We start from the raw sequence: 18734 nt of genomic DNA on the forward strand, positions 1-18734 counted from the left end.
CATCTCTCGAAACAAGATTTTGTCCAACTTTATATATATATAGCCCAAATGACCGAACTGATACAAAGGTGGTGGGAAAACAGAGCTGTGAGTTCTCGGAAATGAAGTTGCGAGAGTATATTCAGTCTGCACTGTCGTCTTACTCTCTGAATGTACATCAAGTGTATCAAAAATAATCAAGCTGTTCTACTTGAACCTCTCCTTGCATACAGCACAGATGCAAATTAAGTGGAAACCTTTTGATGTCAGAGAATGTAACTACATGTTTTTGTGGATCATGAGCATCAGTTAGATCTTAGAAGTATACGTATTTACATCTCTGATGATGATGACGATGACGATGATGATGATGGCATATGCAAGTGATTGAGTAAGCGGTACCAAGATCCAAGGGTCATATATTCTGAATTGCCAGTCTCGCGGCAATCATACCGATATTATGTTCTACATACTCAATTCCGCTGTTTACTCTTTCCAGAGTGTCTGTTGAATCCATTGCCTTTATCTTGTATTTTTGCAGAGTAAGAAGTTCTGCATCTGACATACCTGTAGTGTATGACTTTGATGTTAGATCAGACTACATGAAGCTGACGTACATCCTTTCTGCACCATCTCTTTAGTTGGTCATTCCAGGTAATATTGAGATTTAAAACATAAGTGTGATCAAGAAGTGATCAGGGGTGAAAATGGAATGATCTTTTGTCACCTGAAACTGATTGGTACGCGGCAAAAGAGAGACGCTCTACGAGCTCAGGGATAAATTCTTCGTCGTACCCTTCGAAAGTTTCTTTCTCAGACCACATTAGAGAGCTCTTGATGTTTGTTTGCAGCGGTTCATCCTCAGGCACCTAAATCGAGAGGTTTTTATGTCAGAACATCAGGATATTCAAACATACGCAAATCATCAAAAGGAACAAAAAATAGGTACTAAACCTTCAGCTTCATCTGTAGGCTGTGCAGATTGCACATGGACTCTCTTAGTCTGGAAATTCTCAGGCCCAATCCAGTGCCATCGCAAGACTTGTCCATCATAGGAGAAACATCACCACGCAAGTAGGGCTCCATCTGGATCAAGGAACAATGTGACCATCTAAAATAGAAGTGAAACACAAGAGGTACCGTGAACTGTAGCTACATAAAACAGTGGATCAAATTCAGGATATGAAAAGAGCATATGCCTAGGTGCCTAGCCATTCCTTTATTTCTGACTCTTCTTTCTTAGCCGTGCCAAAAATAATTCAGAACTACCACCGCATTCAACAGTCTATACAACTCCATAAGTGAACTTACGAAATCTGCCCATATATGTATCATAATAACGGTAATACATTATTTTGATTAAAAAAATGAGAACAATAGCTTTGAAGGTATTATACACACAATTCATAGAAGTTCTCAAGTACTTGGACAATGGTACAAGCATCAACATATAAAATAATTCACACTCAAGAGCCGGAACTTGCGTACCTGAAGAAGGTTCTTGATGTTCACACGGCATACACCTCTAATTGACACTAATGCTCCAAAATCCAGCTTTTGAACCTATACTAGAGATAAATCATTGAGTAGAAAAGGTGAACAATCCTAACAAGAACCCTGACAATGAAATATAGAAATACTTCACAGGAACGACAAGAACTCACACTTTCTATCTGCACCAAACAACCATATCTTACAGCGAACGAATCCTTGGAAGAGCTTGATAAAACTGGATCAAGGACAAAGTGTACAAGAGAATTTTGCCTCTTATACAAAGCCTGCGAGTGACGATCGACAGACATATCAGAAGGCCTGTTAGGATTCAAGGGTGACAACAATATGTAGTTCTTGTGTATGAACGAGTCAGAATTCCCTTTGTACTGTCCTAAGCACTCATTTACTAACTAGAGTTTTGTAGGATATCAAGCCAAGACTCGTTAAAAAAATCTACAATTTTCACGATATACATGGTTTCTTGTGAGACGTTCATTTTTTATGATCCAAGGGTGGAGAGTCAAACTACCTTACCGAACATAGTAGATCATATCTCACCACACAAGGGTGATAGACTTTTTACTTCACAGTAAATAAGGGTGTATATACTATTTAGGCTCTCTTTAAAAGCGCGGTCGTCCATAAGGTAAGCAGTTACTAAAATAAATACCTTACGGAATCGTCATAAAAATAATATTTTGATTAGCTGTATTTCAGAAACAATATACTATTTAGGATCGCATTAAAAGCACGATTGTCCATAAGGTAAGCTAGCTGTCAAAATAAATAACTTACGAAATCGTCCGCCCACCTTGTAATTTGATCAGCTGGCCCATTCATCTGCCATACCCCTTCGGGGTCATTGCCAGCTGGCGGGACCAGGGGCTACTGTCAGCAATGCGGGAGAGACGGGGGTCCCACGGATTGACAGGACGGGTCATGCTTGTGCCCCAGCCATGTGAGCCGCTTGGCGTGGTTAGGGGCTGCCACGAGTCCAATGCTTGAGGAGGTCACGAGCACTGCGAACCCCAAACGACCTGAATGGGAGGGACGATGGTGACAACTGCGACGCGGCTCCACGTTTGGCCTCGTCTGGTCGGCCTATTGTAGGCTAGATGGGACGAATGAGAAGTGGTTCGGTTGCACGTAAAATATAGGCAAGGATGGCACACCCGTTGAAACAGATGACGTTGGAGGCCCAAGTATGGTCATAGCATGGTGATACGACAGCTCAGGAGGCCTCTACCCACTACGGCTCATTCCGGGACGTCATGGAGGAAACCCACATGGATGATGGGCGATGAAGGTCAACCCATCGTGGATGGGCACAACCATGGACACCAGCGACTCCCTTGGAGACTATAAAAGGGAGTTGGGTGGTTCCGTCCAGGGACATGGAAAAAAAGGTCTAGAAAACATAGGGAGCTCACTGTGCTGGTTGTAAGTAGCGGCCCCTTCTCTCTTCCGATACACAAGCAACTAAACACACAACAGGAGTAGGGTATTACACCGACGCCGATGGCCCGAACCTAGGTAAACTGCCTCGCTGTGACTTCGTGGAGTGACCAGAGTGTTTTAACCCCTGGCGAAACAATCTAGGAGCTCAGCCGTAGCTTCGATATCAACAATCACCCGTCAACAATTCCCATCTTGATGCCCTTGGTCCCGCTTCAACTTCATTCTTATCCACTCAACTCCAAATATTATCCTTTGGATTATTATAAGTCTATTCTTCTCTTTCCATACGAGCTACCATAGATTTGTGATATAATTCCAAGAAAAAATAGTCATAGAACCCTCTACCCATATAAATTCGACTTTAAGAAAAGGGCAGCCCGGTGCACGTAGCTCCCACTTGCGCAGGGGGCGGGGAAGGGTCCGACCACTCTTTCATACGCAGCCTTACCCTACATTTCTTCAAGAGGCTATTTCCAGGACTCGAACCCGTGACCTTCATGGTCACAAGGCAACAGCTTTACCGATGTGTCAAAGCTTTCCTTGGTATATTTTAGACTTATGTGGAAATATTGCCATGTCCAGTGCAATATTTGAAGATTAAAAATTATTACTTTCTTGCCTATATATGGCCAATAATCCCCTAATATACTTCTGCATCTCAATAAATCCTAGAACATTATGGGGACGCTTATTACACCAATATTGGGTCAAATGGCATTGCATTTCATCTCTATCTCTTGGTCAAACTCATTTGGACCTATATGACTAATATACTTCTGCATCTCAATAAATCCTAGAACATTATGGGGACGCTTATTACACCGATATTGGGTCAAATGGCATTGCATTTCATCTCTATCTCTTGGTCAAACTCATTTGGACCTATATGACCAATGCATTGGACCCCACATCTTGATGCTTCCAAACTTCTTGTCAGTTGGACATGTTGTTCATCATCGTTATCTACACATGTGGTCAAAGTTTCAAGTCCAATTGCATATTGAAAACACTATTATCATCTATCACAAATTTTAGCTCCATATGATCACTATGTGTGAAACCCCACCAAATTTTTTCCAATATTGGTGAAACTTGGCCAACATAGTCCTTATCTCTATGTTCACCAGTGGTAACAATGGAAGGTTCATTTGAAAGTTCTAGCCCCATGATCATTTCATCTATGCATTTAAGTTTTTGGTCAATGGACTTGAGTGTTTGCTTGATCTTTGATTCTCAGCTTCGTACACGAGTTTAGCATCTTTGCTAGAACCTAGTCATCAAGTGGCAAGGTCAGGATTGCGACAGAATGGCGGGAACAAGGTGTGGCATGCAATTTGCACGCCCTGGGTAAATGCCATCTCCATTGTGCATTGCGGACACCTCGCGCCCTCTATTCATCCATGGGTCCCTTGCATAGCTTCCGACAAAATCAGTGTCCGCCATCGAGCCTTACGACCTACCAATGTAGCTCCTAGCCCTGTCTGTCGAGGGATTTTCATCGGGTCCTAGCAATGGTGCGAGAGCTAGTATGTAGATTTGTAGTCGAGGGAACATAACATCAATCCAACATGGGATCTAGAACACAAGTTGAAAAGAAGACACGATATACCAAGGTTCACCCCCCTAAGTTGTGGGTAAGATCGATTATAACAAGGGTACTCGTCGAGTCTGAAATGTCGCGCTATTTTTTGCAATGTAACTAACAACGGTGCGAAATTAGCACGTAATTTGGATAATAATGGGCGCTTGTGCATTGAGGACGAGGACAGCAATGGTCATCTCGTAGTTGAAGCGGTCGCACTCCATTGTGTGTTTGAGGGTGCCCCGCTTCATAATCGTGTAGGTATAATTTGGGGGGGGGGGGGGGGGTTAGCAACCAGCAGGAGCGCTGCCTTTTCATTAAGAATGGGGGATATTTGATGGAAATATGCCCTAGAGGCAATAATAAAATGGTTATTATTATATTTCCTAAATCATGATAAAGGTTTATTATTCATGCTAGAATTGTATTGATCGGAAACCTTGACACATGTGTGAATACATAAACAAACACTGTGTCCCTAGTGAGCCTCTACTAGACTAGCTTGTTGATCAAAGATGGTTAAGGTTTCCTAACCATTGACATGAGTTGTCATTTGATAACGGGATCACATCATTAGGAGAATGATGTGATGGACAAGACCCATCCATTAGCTTAGCATTATGATCGTTCAGTTTTATTACTATTGCTTTCTTCATGTCAAATACATATTCCTTCGACTATGAGATTATGCAACTTCCGGATACCGGAGGAATGCCTTGTGTGCTATCAAACGTCACAACGTAACTGAGTGATCATAAAGATGCTCTACAGGTATCTCCGAAGGTGTTGTGTTTGTTAAGTTGGCATAGATCGAGATTAGGATTTGTCACTCCGAGTATTAGAGAGGTATCTCTGGGCCCTCTCGGTAATATACATCATAAGCTTGCAAGCAAACGACTAAGTAGTTAGTCACGAGGTGATGTATTACGAAACGAGTAAATAGACTTGCCGGTAACGAGATTGAACTAGGTATGAAGATACCGACGATCGAATCTCGGACAAGTAACATACCGATGGAAAAATGGAATTACATATGTTGTCATAACGGTTCGACCGATAAAGATCTTCGTAGAATATGTAGGAGCTAATATGGGCATCCAGGTTCTGCTATTGGTTATTGACCGGAGAGATGTCTCGGTCATGTCTACATAGTTCTCGAACCCGTAGGGTCCGCACGCTTAACGTTCGATGACGATATAGTATTATATGAGTTATGTGATTTGATGGCCGAATGTTGTTCGGAGTCCCGGATGAGATCACAGACATGACGAGGAGTCTCGAAATGGTTGGGAGGTAAAGATTGATATATATGACGATGGTATTCGGACACCGGAAGTGTTCCGGAGGGTATCGGGTACATATCGGATCACCAGAAGGGGTTCCGGGCACCCCCGGCAAAAGATATGGGCCTAAAGGGCCAAGAGGGGAAACACACCAGCCACAAGGGGCGGGTGCGCCCCCCATATGGGCCGGCCAAGGTGGAGAAGGAAAGGGGAAGGAGGAAAGGAAAGAAATGGAATAGGATTCCCCCTTCCTTCCCCCCTCCCCCTCTTTCCTTCCCCCTCCGATATATATGGCAGGGGGGCGCGCGGCTTGGGGCGCCTACTTGGGGCGCCTAGCACACACCAGATGAATTGTTAGCTGTGTGCGGCGCCCCCCCCCCCCTCCACCGTTTACACCCTCGGTCACATTTTCGTAGTGCTTAGGCGAAGCCCTGCGAGGATCACTTCACCATTACTGTCACCATGCCGTCGTGCCGACGAAACTCATCTATTACCTCGACGACTTGCTGGATCAAGAAGGCGAGGGACGTCATCGAGCTGAACGTGTGCAGAACGCGGAGGTGTCGTGCGTTCGGTACTTGATCGGTTGACGTGAGAAGAAGTTCGACTACATCAACCGCGTTGTGAAACGCTTCTGCTTACGGTCTACAAGGGTACGTAGACACACTCTGTTATGACCGTCATATTAGGGGCTTAGCCCAGTGGGTTGTGGCCCAAGTTATCTTATCATTATTAGGGGCTTAGCCCAATTATCTTATCGTTTGCTTAGGAGTCAAGTAAACCTCTCTATATAAGGAGAGGAGATGTATCAATCTAATCAAGCAAAGAAGCAATCAGTATTTGCTCGGCTTCCCTTAGGGAGCCGGGAGACCTAACCCTAGCCGCCTCTTGCCTTCGCCGCCGCTGCTTCCGTCGCAAGGACGACGCCACGCCGCCGGCCGCCGCGCATCAGCCCTCGCCCTTCCCCCTCCTTCCCCTACAACCTGCGCCCTAGATCCGGTAGGGCCCTAGCTCCTACCAATTTGGTATCCAGAGACTCGGGCTCGATCATGTCTTCGTCAACGCCAACGCCGCCGCTGCCAATCATCACCACCGCACCGATGACCACCGCTGGTTCCCTAACGCCGTCGGCCCCGGTCACCGTCACCACCGCCGGTTCCCCCACGCCACCGGCCCCAGTCACCTCCGCTGCGCCTACACCCGCCGTTTTCACGCCAGAAGAGGTCACCGGCATCTTGCGGGATCTCCTGACGGCCGTCCAGGGCATCCATCTGTACCTGGCCGGACCACACGCACCTCCGCCGGCTGCGACTACCGCCGCCTACGGCCACCCCGCGCTGTCGTGGCCGTCCCAGGGCACGTCTGCAATTGGCAGGCCACCGTTGTTGCTGTTCCAGGCGGGGCCGCCTCCGCCGCTGCTGCACCTGCCGCCGCCCCCTCTGGCCGCAGTGGCCACCGACTGACGCCACGGTTACCGCCGCGCCCGCCCACTCCCCACAGCAGCCGCTGCAGCTCCAGGCAACACCTCTACTCAGCTCCGGACTGCCGTCATCCGCACCGGCCGGCCTGCCGATACACCAAGTCCAGTTTCCGCCCTCCCCGTCGCCACTACCAGCATGGGCGGCCGGGCCTTCACCACCACCGGTCTACACCACGGCTCCGGAACAGCCGACTCCGTCCCTGCAGTTCGGTAGGCCATCCGGCTCCGCGGGCCCCTACCCGGGGTACTCCGACCAGGCGCCGCCCGCCTCGCTGCTCCGCTCCTCCGAGCCAGTCAGACATGGCGCTCCGACCCAGACACCGCCGCGGTTCGCCAAAATTGACTTCGCCACTTATGACGGCACGGAGGACCCCCTCAACTGGCTCAACCAGTGCGACCAGTTCTTTCGCGGGCAGCACACCCTCGGCTCGGAGCGTGCCTGGCTCGCCTCTTACCACCTCCGCGGCGCGGCGCAGACCTGGTACTACACCCTCGAGCAGGACGAGGGCAGCATCCCTCCTTGGGAGTGCTTCCGCGAGCTCTGCCTCCTTCGTCTTGGGCCCCCGATCCGCGGGAGCCACCTGGCAGAGCTAGGCTGCCTTCCCTTCACCTCCACGGTTCAGGACTTCGCCAACCGTTTCCAGGCCCTGGCATGCCATGCGTCGGGCGTGACGGCCCAACAGCGGGCCGACCTCTATGTCGGTGGACTTCCGGATCACATCCGCGTAGACGTGGAGCTTCGAGGACCCCAGGATCTCCAGACAGGCATGTACTACGCCCGCGCGTTCGAGCGCTGGGCGGTGGCCATCCAACAGGAATCACCGTCCCGGGCCGCTGGGACGCTACCCTCGCCGGATTCCGCGCAGGGTCGGCCTACGCAGGCTTCCGCGGCACCCCTCGCCGCGACCGAGGCGCGCCCGTTCCGCCGGCTCACCTCGGCCGAGATACTCGAGCATCGCTGCCAAGGGTTGTGCTTCAACTGCGACGAACCCTACACACCCGGCCACGTATGCCCGCGACTCTTCTACCTGGAGGCTGCAGACTACATTAAGGAGAACGTTGTTGCCGCCGACCTAACCGCCCCAGCTGTCACGAAGGTGTTTGACGCTGGTTGATCACCTCGAGGAGTTCAGCAAGCGCTTCCCCACCTTACAGCTCGAGGACGAGCTGTTTGTGCAGGCGGGGAGAAGTGTTATGACCGTCATATTAGGGGCTTAGCCCAGTGGGTTGTGGTCCAAGTTATCTTATCGTTATTAGGGGCTTAGCCCAATTATCTTATCGTTTGCTTAGGAGTCAAGTAAACCTCTCTATATAAGGAGAGGAGATGTATCAATCTAATCAAGCAAGAAGCAATCAATATTTGCTCGGCTTCCCTTAGGGAGCCGGGAGACCTAACCCTAGCCGCCTCTTGCCTTCGCCGCTGCTGCTTCCGTCGCAAGGACGGCGCCACGCCGCCGGCCGCCGCGCATCAGCCCTCGCCCTTCCCCCTCCTTCCCCTACAACATGCGCCCTAGATCCGGTAGGGCCCTAGCTCCTACCACACTCTCCCCCTCGTTGCTATGCATCTCCATGGATAGATCATTGCGTGTGCATAGAAAAAAAAATGTTTTCCCTGCAACGATTCCCAACAATATTTACAAGGTGGCATGTTTTAAAAGGGGACATGTCGGAAACCCCAAGATCGCAAGGATCCCAGTCAAAGCCACATGCTAACTACTCATGAATTGGAATCACTCGTGGCCGGAAGACCAGCTCACGCTGCGAAATTTCCTCGTAGGCCAGATGGGCCACCTTGAAGTAAGTCAGTCTCGTGCCTTTGAAGATGCGGCGGTTCCTCTCCTTCCAGGCATTCCACATTATGTAAATGAGGATGCCACTGCGTCGCTTTCTCAGAGTGTTGTCGTTGTCCTTGAGGCTCCCATCACACCAGGCGTCAATTGAGGGGAAAACAGCCGTCAGAGTGAAAGCCAACGGCTCTTCCACCCAAGACCACACAAGGCGACTGACGGCAGAAGTGAACGGTCAGCTCATACAAAGATGGTCCGCAGTCTCAAAGGCACTAAGGCAAAGTTGGCAGACAGGGTCACGTGTCCAGCCGTGCGCGGCCAACCGATTAGCCGTGAGGATCCTGTTGTGGAGGATGAGCCAGGAGAAGAGCTTACACTTTGGCTCTTCATGCGCCTTCCAGATTTTATTGGTCAAGAATCTCAGATAGCAGCCCAAGAATTGGGCCTGATAAGACGAGTCGGTCGAGTACACACCTCTGGGGTGCCCGTTCCAAGAGATGGAGTTCCGAGTGTGCGGGTCCAACCATGAATTGCTCAAGTATACGACCTATAATTGCCTTGTAGACAATTTCCAAGTCAACGACTTCAAAGGTGCATAGTTCCCTATGGAAGTTGTCGCCCCTTCCAAGATCACTGCCATGGTAATTTGTCGTAAGTGTAGGTACAACATCCCTGGGATAAGTCCGTGACAAACCCCTTCCAAAGATGTTTGGCCCAATGCAGCAGTTGAGCCAAGGACTTGGGGCAAAGATAACGCACGGGCATTCAGTTAGTAATTTGAAGATTAGGAGTTGCAACGAACCTCTCCAAAGTGATACATTAGATAGTTATCAGCACAATTTACATTTTTTAGGATTACTTTTCGTGCTTGACGGAGGTTTGCAATGTTCATGAAATTTACAAATTTTAATAGAAATAGTCCAAACAATGTTGTCAAATTCAAATTTTGGTATTTAAATTATTAAATAAACAAATGTAGACCTTTTAACTAGAACCCAACCTACGGAGTAGTGTGAAGACACCCCATCAATGCAACAAAGCCCGATTAGTGATAGTATTCACATTTATTTCTTTTAGTACCATCAGGTCTTGAAGTTCTTTATATTTGCCCAAAATTTTTGGTTGAGATTACATTTTCTTGCCCCATACTGAAAATTGTTGATTTCACAAATTTCATCCAATATTTCGAGAATTCCACTTCTAAGAGGCGTGGCATTGAACATTTCATTTAAACCAAAATGGTCTAATTTTTTACCCTCGACTATTTATGAAGCCTGCGTTTGGTCGCTCAACTCATCAAATAAGTTTGGTCTAGATTTACTCCCTTGGTGCATTCAAAGCAATTTTGCGATGGTCTGGTGGTAGTAGTTTACTACACGTACAAGTCCCTTCAGAAACAAGAGTTGGAAGCGGGAAGCAGACTTCATAAAGAAAAACATAAATAATATAGGGAATTTATGAAATATGAAATGAGTTTTAAAATAATGAAATTTATAATATTCTAGAAAAGGCATGGATTTCAAAAAAAGGTTTCCCCTTTCAACAGTTTTGAAACTTGAATCATTTTTCAAATTCTTGTTTTTTCCCAAGTATTCCAATAATAGATAAGAATCATGTTTCCTAAGTTTTCATAATATTTCTAAAACTTGTGAGATGTTTTATCCGGTTTCCTTATATTTTCATTGAATTAGCTGAGTTTCCTAAAATCTTCGCATTTTCTTTCTTGACTTCTTTTTCTTATTTTCTCTTTTCAGGTTTGTCTATAAAAGAAATTATGACTAGGTTGTCACTTGTGCAAAATGCAACCACATAATCATCGAAATCACTTCTAGTGGGGCAAGGGACCAAATCCAAACTTTTTTTACACCTTGGAAGGAAATTTAATTGATATAGAGTTGAGGGACCAAAGATAAAAGTTTGCAACAATGGAGGATCATAAATGGGCTTTTTCCCTATTTAAATGAAATAACATGAAATTTGTAGTAAAAAGGTAAGCTAGGATTCTTATTAGCAATATGATTGTGCAATTTTTACTGGGATACAGAGGTGCACACAGACTGTGATTTGTACACAAGCATGCCTAGGGCTAAACAATACATTTCCCCAATGGACCATCATGGTCAAATCTCTCTTAACTCTAGGAAGGTGAGAGTCATAACGTAAGAGACCATTTACATGATAAATCTACAAATGTGTGATGAACAATAATCTTTACGTAGCAAGGAAGCTAGATTATGCCAGTCGAGAAAAACAATAGTGAGATGCCAAAAGTAGCATAAAGCAATCAATTGAGCCAATGGTAATTACCTCTTCTAGCAATGCTAGATACCTTGCTTCATATAAGTGCAGGGTCTTGCATTCAGATGGAATCAACACCTATAATATTTTCATTATCTTAGTACCATCGAATTGCTATAATTTTAGAATTCCTAGCAATTTTATAGCTTTGCAGAGAAATAAATACCGAGGCAATTTTGATGACTAGAAACGGTGCAGATCAAATATGTGAGTCCAAAATTAATTCCAGAAGTTGGCTAAAAAAATGAAAATTCTTCAGTTACTTGTTGTGAAGGCAGCATGTGGAAAATAAATCATGGCGATGTGATAACCTCACCAACAATTTACTCAGGCAAAAGTCATGACTCATGGCATTGTTGCAACTTGCAAATGCTAATTGCTATAACAATCGTGTGTAAGGTACATTAGCCCCTGTAAGTAGATTTTTTGCAAGAAAACACGTCTTGCTTTAACAAGTCAATGCCCATCTAGCAACTGACTGTACAAACCTGAAGGTGATGATACGCATTAGCAGAAAAAAAAAAAACAGACCCAGAATCCCTACTTTGGCGGATTCAACTAATTTGTTATGTTCAAACAGCCCTTGAATCGTGGTTCTGGAATTTTCCCTGTGAAATCTACCCCAACGCACCAAAGAAGAATTGGTTGCCAAGACCCAAACCAATTCGACTTGCCCTCCAACCAAACCATTCGACTGTGATTTATCATTATCATCAGATTTCATCTAACGCTATCCCAGACAAATGAACAGAAAGGGGATCCGCCTTTCGGTGTTCTCAGAAATGGTACCTCTGCGGGCTGGAATGGGAGGAGGGGGAACTCGAGCGGCGGCGATGGCGCCGGTTGCGGCGTGGACGAGCAGCGGGTGGCCCGGAGCCTGCGCCGGCGCGTCGGGCATGCGAGGAGTGAAGGGTGTATCCTATCATGCGGGTTCGGTGCTGGAGGGGAGAGGAAGCGGAAGGAAGCAGAGGCGGCCATGGATGGCCGCCGCGGCGTGAAAATGTGGTGGGGGTGGGTTGGGTGGTTTCGCGGTTGTCAATGGCGGGAGCAGAGAGATAACGCTGATCAGGTAAGTATATTTTATTGGCATCTCTGTCAGTAAAAGGCTTGGAACAATAAAAATAACCTGTTTTATAGTTGTAAGAAATGTCCATTCCAGTTTCGTCCCGTAAAAAATATCAACTCGCAGATCAACCTGTTATTGGACGGTTACTCGTATTATTCTTGAATTTATTTTAAGATTTTCACGATATGCGTTTGGTGAGAGGAGACGATTCCGTCGACTACAAGGCGCATGTTGTGACTTCGTCAATCTTAAAATGATATGTTGGCTTAGAGCATCTCCAGTCGTTGCCCCCTCCCCCACAGGAGACATAAAAATCGCCGCCTCGGGGCGAGCCGGGGGTACAATCGGCGCTGGGGGCGGTTGGGCATCCAGCCGTCGCCCCTAGGTCGCCCCCAGGTGGCGATATTTGGCCAGTTTTCGGCCCACTTTCGACGAATAAAGGTCTCATATGGGCGAGAACCGGCCCATATTCGGCGTGGTTCGTCGTGGCTCGGCATTGAATTCTCTACATGAATATTTTTTATCACATAGTTTATCACAAAAAATCAAATAGTTCAACAAAATAGTGCAACAACAAATAGTTCGATACAAATAATATAGTTCAACAAATAAAAACTCATATTTCATCACACGTCGAGCCCGGAGTCGCCCTTGAGCCTCCATGGGTGCTCCACCAGATCCTGCTGCAGTTGATGATGCACCTGTGGGTCTCGGATCTCCTGACGCATATTGAGGTAGGCAGTCCAGGTTGCCGGTAGCTGGTGATCAACTTCGGCTAGAGGACCCTACCTGTAGTATGGTTCAGTGTCAAACATTGGCTCTTCCTGCTCGCTCTCGATGATCATGTTGTGCAAGATGACACAGCAAGTCATGATCTCCCACATTTGAGCTTTCGACCAGGTCTGAGCAGGGTACCGGACAACAACAAATCGATATTGGAGCACACCAAATGCCCCGCTCGACATCCTTCCTGCAAGCCTCCTGCACCTTGGCAAAGTGGGCCTTCTTGCCTTCTGGCATAGCGTTTGAGATAGTCTTCACAAATGTAGACCATCTCGGATAGATGCCATCAGCTAGGTAGTACCCCTTGTTGTAGTGCCGTCCATTGACGTCGAAGTTCACCGGAGGAGAATGACCTTCAACAAGCTTAGCAAAGACAGGGGAATGACCTTTAGCACGTTGATGTCATGGAGCAAGGGGGGAGGCCGGCCAGCCCTTGGGGCGCCCAAGGAGAGGAGGAATCCTCCTCCTAGTAGGAGTAGGATTCATCCTTTCCTAGTCCTACTAGGAGGGGAAGGAAGGAGTGGGAGAGGGAAAGGAAAAGGGGGGCGCCGCCCCCCTTCCTAGTCCAATTCAGACTCAAGGGGGAGGGGGCGCGCGGCCTGCCCTGGCAGCCCCTCTCTCTCTCCACTAAGGCCCATCTAGGCCCATTAGTTTCCCGGGGGGGTCCGGTAACCCTCCAGCACTCCGGTTTTATCCAAAACCATCCGGAACACTTACGGTGTCTGAATATAGTCGTCCAATAAATCAATCTTTATGTCTCGACCATTTTGAGACTCCTCATCATGTTCGTGATCACATCCGGGACTCCGAACAACCTTCGGTACATCAAAACACATAAACTCATAATATCGATCCACCGAATGTTAAGCGTGCGGACCCTACGGGTTCGAGAACTATGTAGACATGACCGAGACTCATCTCCGGTCAATAACCAATAGTGGAACCTGGATGCTCATATTGGTTCCTACATATTCTATGAAGATCTTTATCGGTCAAACCGCATAACAACATATGTTGTTCCCTTTGTCATCGGTATGTTACTTGCCCGAGATTCGATTCTCGGTATCTCAATACCTAGTTCAATCTCGTTACTCGCAAGTCTCTTTACTCGTTCTGTAATGCAACATCCCGTAACTAACTCATTAGTCACATTGCTTGCAAGGCTTATAATGATGTGCATTACTGAGAGGGCCCAGAGATACCTCTCCGATGCAGGGAGTGACAAATCCTAGTCTTGATCTATGCCAACTCAACAAACACCATCGGAGACACCTGTAAAGCATATTTATAGTCACCCAGTTACGTTGTGACGTTTGATAGCACACTAAGTGTTCCTTCGGTATTCGGTAGTTGCATGATCTCATAGGCATAGGAACATGTAGAAGTTATGGAGAAAGCAATAGCAGTAAACTAAACGATCATCGTGCTAAGCTAATGGATGGGTCAAGTCAATCACATCATTCTCTAATGATGTGATCCCGTTCATCAAATGACAGCTCTTTTCCATGGCTAGGAAACTTAACCATCTTTGATCAACGAGCTAGTCAAGTAGAGGAAATATAAATAACAACTTTATTATTGCCTCTAGGGCATATTTCCTTTAGTCTCCCACTTGCACTAGAGTCAATAATCTAGATTACATTGTGATGATTCTATCACCCATGGAGTCTTGGTGCTGATCATGTTTTGCTCATAAGAGAGGCTTAGTCAATGGGTCTGCAACATTTAGATCCATATGTATCTTGCAAATCTCTATCTCTCCCTCCTTGACTTGATCGCAGATGGAATTGACGCGTCTTTTGATGTGCTTGGTTCTCTTGTGAAATCTGGATTCCTTTGCCAAGGCAATTGCACCAGTATTGTCACAAAATATTTTCATTGGACCTGATGCACTAGGTATGATACCTAGATCGGATATGAACTCCTTCATCCATACTCCTTCATTTGCTGCTTCCGAAGCAGCTATGTATTCCGCTTCACACGTAGACCCCGGCACGACGCACTGCTTGGAACTGCACCAACTGACAGCTCCGCCATTTAATAAAAATACGTATCCGATTTGTGACAGAGTCATCCGGATCAGTGTCAAAGCTTGCATCGACGTAACCATTTACGACGAGCTCTTTGTCACCTCCATAAACGAGAAACATATCCTTAGTCCTTTTCAGGTATTTCAGGATGTTCTTGACCGCTGTCCAGTGATCCACTCCTGGATTACTTTGGTACCTCCCTGCTAAACTAATAGCAAGGCACACATCAGGTCTGGTACACAGCATTGCATACATGATAGAACCTATTGCTGAAGCATAGGGAATGACTTTCATTTTCTCTCTATCTTCTGCAGTGGTCGGGCATTGAGTCTGACTCAACTTCACACCTTGTAATACAGGCAAGAACCCTTTACTTGCTCGATCCGTTTTGAACTTCTTCAAAACTTTATCAAGGTATGTGCTTTGTGAAAGTCCAATTAAGCGTCTTGATCTATCTCTATAGATCTTGATGCCCAATATATAAGCAGCTTCACCGAGGTCTTTCATTGAAAAATTCTTATTCAAGTATCCTTTTATGCTATTCAGTAATTTAGTGTCATTTCCGATCAACAATATGCCATCCACATATAATATCAGAAATGCTACAGTGCTCCCACTCACTTTCTTGTAAATACATGATTCTCCAAAATTCTGTATAAAATCATATGCTTTGATCACACTATCAAAGCCTTCCAACTCCGAGAGGCTTGCACCAGTCCATAAATGGATCGATCGCTGGAGCTTGCACACTTTGTTAGCACCTTTTGGATCGACAAAACCTTCTGGTTGCATCATATACAACTCTTCTTTAAGATATCCATTAAGGAATGCAGTTTTGACATCCATTTGCCAAATTTCATAATCATAAAATGCGGCAATTGCTAACATGATTCGGATGGACTTAAGCATCGCTACGAGTGAGAAGGTCTCATCGTAGTCAACTCCTTGAACTTGTCGAAAACCTTTTGCAACAAGTCGAGCTTTGTAGACAGTAACATTACCGTGAGCGTTAGTCTTCTTCTTGAAGATCCATTTATTCTCTACAGCCAGATCTTCGTATTCGGCGGCTTTGCACTGCGGGCCAACTCGCTTGGCCCTCTAGAGTAGATCGACAGCTACACCCCTTGCCGTTAAGTCAGGTTTGGAAGCTTGAACTACGTCGCTGATATCCGCGGAGACTTGATCTTCGACGGATTTGAGCCCATGGCAGCCGCTCCCTGCCATCACGATGAACATGACCTAGATCTGTCACCGGACTATAATCAGGAGATTGCGCCTATAAGCGCTCTGGCCCTAGACTCGGAGCAGCTTGCGCCATACGAAGACGGGAGGCTTGACCCCGCCATGAAAGCCGTAGACTCAGCGGCATTGGAGCCACATACAGACCTAACCTCGTGCGGGATCTGCGTCACCGGACCCCCGGATTCATCTCCGGTCACTGGCTCCGAACTATGCGCACCCGCGTCTGCCGAGCCTTACCCGGCACCGGTCATCGAATTCAGTTCCGCAGACATCTTCCAGCACTCACCTTTAGGCGATGTGCTAAACTCATTAAAAGCCCTCTCTTTAGCAGGGGACTCACAGCCGAATTATATCCGGTTTGAACGGGGGGATGATGACGGGGAATTTCGCTTCCCACCCACCTCCCACGTAATAGCCACTGTCGAAGATCTAACCGACATGCTCGACTACGATTCCGGAGACATCGACGGTATGGACGACGATGCCAAAGAGGAGCAGGCCCAAAACCTGCCATTTACTAGGCGCTGGACGACCACCTCCTCCTATGACGTATACATGGTGGATACACCCAAAGAAATCAGCGGCGACGACAAAAAAGACCAAGTGGAAGACAAACCTCCTGAGATACAGCCAAAGCGCCAATGACAGCGACGCCGCTCTAAATCACGCTGTGAAAAAGGCAGTAACACCGACACAGGAGAAAACAATACTCTAGACGATGCCGAAGACAATGAAGACCCCGTTCAGCCAACTTCCGAACAGGATGAACGGGAAGATGGGCGAGTCAGCCCTGATGAACAGGCCATACACGAAGACTCGGAGGACAGTAATTGAAGGAAATATGCCCTAGAGGCAATAATAAAGTTATTATTTATTTCCTTATATCATGATAAATGTTTATTATTCATGCTAGAATTGTATTAACCAGAAACATAATACTTGTGTGAATACATAGACAAACAGAGTGTCACTAGTATGCCTCTACTTGACTAGCTCGTTGATCAAAGATGGTTATGTTTCCTAGCCAGTGACATGAGTTGTCATTTGATTAACGGGATCACATCATTAGGAGAATGATGTGATTGACTTGACCCATTCCGTTAGCTTAGCACTCGATCGTTTAGTATGTTGCTATTGCTTTCTTCATGACTTATACATGTTCCTATGACTATGAGATTATGCAACTCCCGTTTACCGGAGGAACACTTTGTGTGCTACCAAACGTCACAACGCAACTGGGTGATTATAAAGGTGCTCTACAGGTGTCTCCGAAGGTACTTGTTGGGTTGGCGTATTTCGAGATTAGGATTTATCACTCCGATTGTCGGAGAGGTATCTCTGGGCCCACTCGGTAATGCACATCACTTAAGCCTTGCAAGAATTGCAACTAATGAGTTAGTTGCGGGGATGATGTATTACAGAACGAGTAAAGAGACTTGCCGGTAACGAGATTGAACTAGGTATTGATATACCGACGATCGAATCTCGGGCAAGTAACATACCGATGACAAAGGGAACAACGTATGTTGTTATGCGGTTTGACCGATAAAGATCTTCATAGAATATGTAGGAACCAATATGAGCATCCAGGTTCCGCTATTGGTTATTGACCGGAGACGTGTCTCGGTCATGTCTACATAGTTCTCGAACCCGTAGGGTCCGCACGCTTAAAGTTTCAATGACAGTTATATTATGAGTTTATGATTTTTGATGTACCGAAGGTTGTTCGGAGTCCCGGATGTGATCACGGACATGACGAGGAGTCTCGAAATGGCCGAGACATGAAGATTGATATATTGGAAGCCTATATTTGGATATCGGAAGTGTTCCGGGTGAAATCGGGATTTTACCGGAGTACCGAGGGGTTACCGGAACCCCCCGGGGGCTTAATGGGCCATAGTGGGCCTTAGTGGAGAAGAGGAGAGGCGACAAGGGCAAGGGACGCGTGCCCCTCCCCCTAGTCCGAATAGGACAAGGAGAGGGGGGGTGGCGCCCCCTTTCCTTCTTCTCCTCCACTTCTTTCCCCCCTTCTCCTATTCCAACAAGGAAGGGAGGGAGTCCTACTCCTGATGGGAGTAGGACTCCTCCTGGCGCGCCCCCTCCTGGCCGGCCGCACCTCCCCCTTGCTCCTTTATATACGGGGGCAGGGGGCACCCTAGAGACACAACAATTGATCGTTTGATCTTTTAGCCGTGTGCGGTGCCCCCCTCCACCATAGTCCACCTCGATAATACTGTAGCGGTGCTTAGGCA

At 46.8% G+C, this 18734-nt stretch overlaps 1 protein-coding gene across 1 annotated transcript; it reads right to left on the reverse strand.

Annotated features, from left to right (window-relative positions):
• Nucleotides 1–92: 92 nt before the first annotated feature.
• Nucleotides 93–12422, reverse strand: LOC147975003 (ATP-dependent protease La (LON) domain protein). Its single transcript, XM_087517932.1, has 7 exons — nucleotides 12151–12422; nucleotides 11371–11439; nucleotides 1644–1757; nucleotides 1468–1542; nucleotides 934–1065; nucleotides 707–848; nucleotides 93–546 (listed from the first exon to the last, which is right to left on the reverse strand). The coding sequence occupies exons 1-7, from the start codon at nucleotides 12337–12339 to the stop codon at nucleotides 395–397; spliced, it is 873 nt and encodes a 290-aa protein (XP_087374058.1). The 5' UTR covers nucleotides 12340–12422; the 3' UTR covers nucleotides 93–394.
• Between the last annotated feature and the right edge of the window lie 6312 nt (nucleotides 12423–18734).

The sequence above is a fragment of the Triticum urartu genome, chromosome 4A (genome assembly GCF_056163025.1).
Source record: "Triticum urartu cultivar PI428250 chromosome 4A, HENAU_Tu73, whole genome shotgun sequence".
NCBI classification, from domain to species: domain Eukaryota; kingdom Viridiplantae; phylum Streptophyta; class Magnoliopsida; order Poales; family Poaceae; genus Triticum; species Triticum urartu.

Coding starts and splice junctions, on each gene's coding strand:
- LOC147975003 (XM_087517932.1), bottom strand. CDS start 12,339: ATGGCCGCCTCTGCTTCCTTCCGCTTCCTCTCCCCTCCAGCACCGAAC. Junction 849..933: donor GCCTACAGATGAAGCTGAAG/GTTTAGTACCTA, acceptor CTCTCGATTTAG/GTGCCTGAGGATGAACCGCT. Junction 547..706: donor CGCGTACCAATCAGTTTCAG/GTGACAAAAGAT, acceptor CATACACTACAG/GTATGTCAGATGCAGAACTT.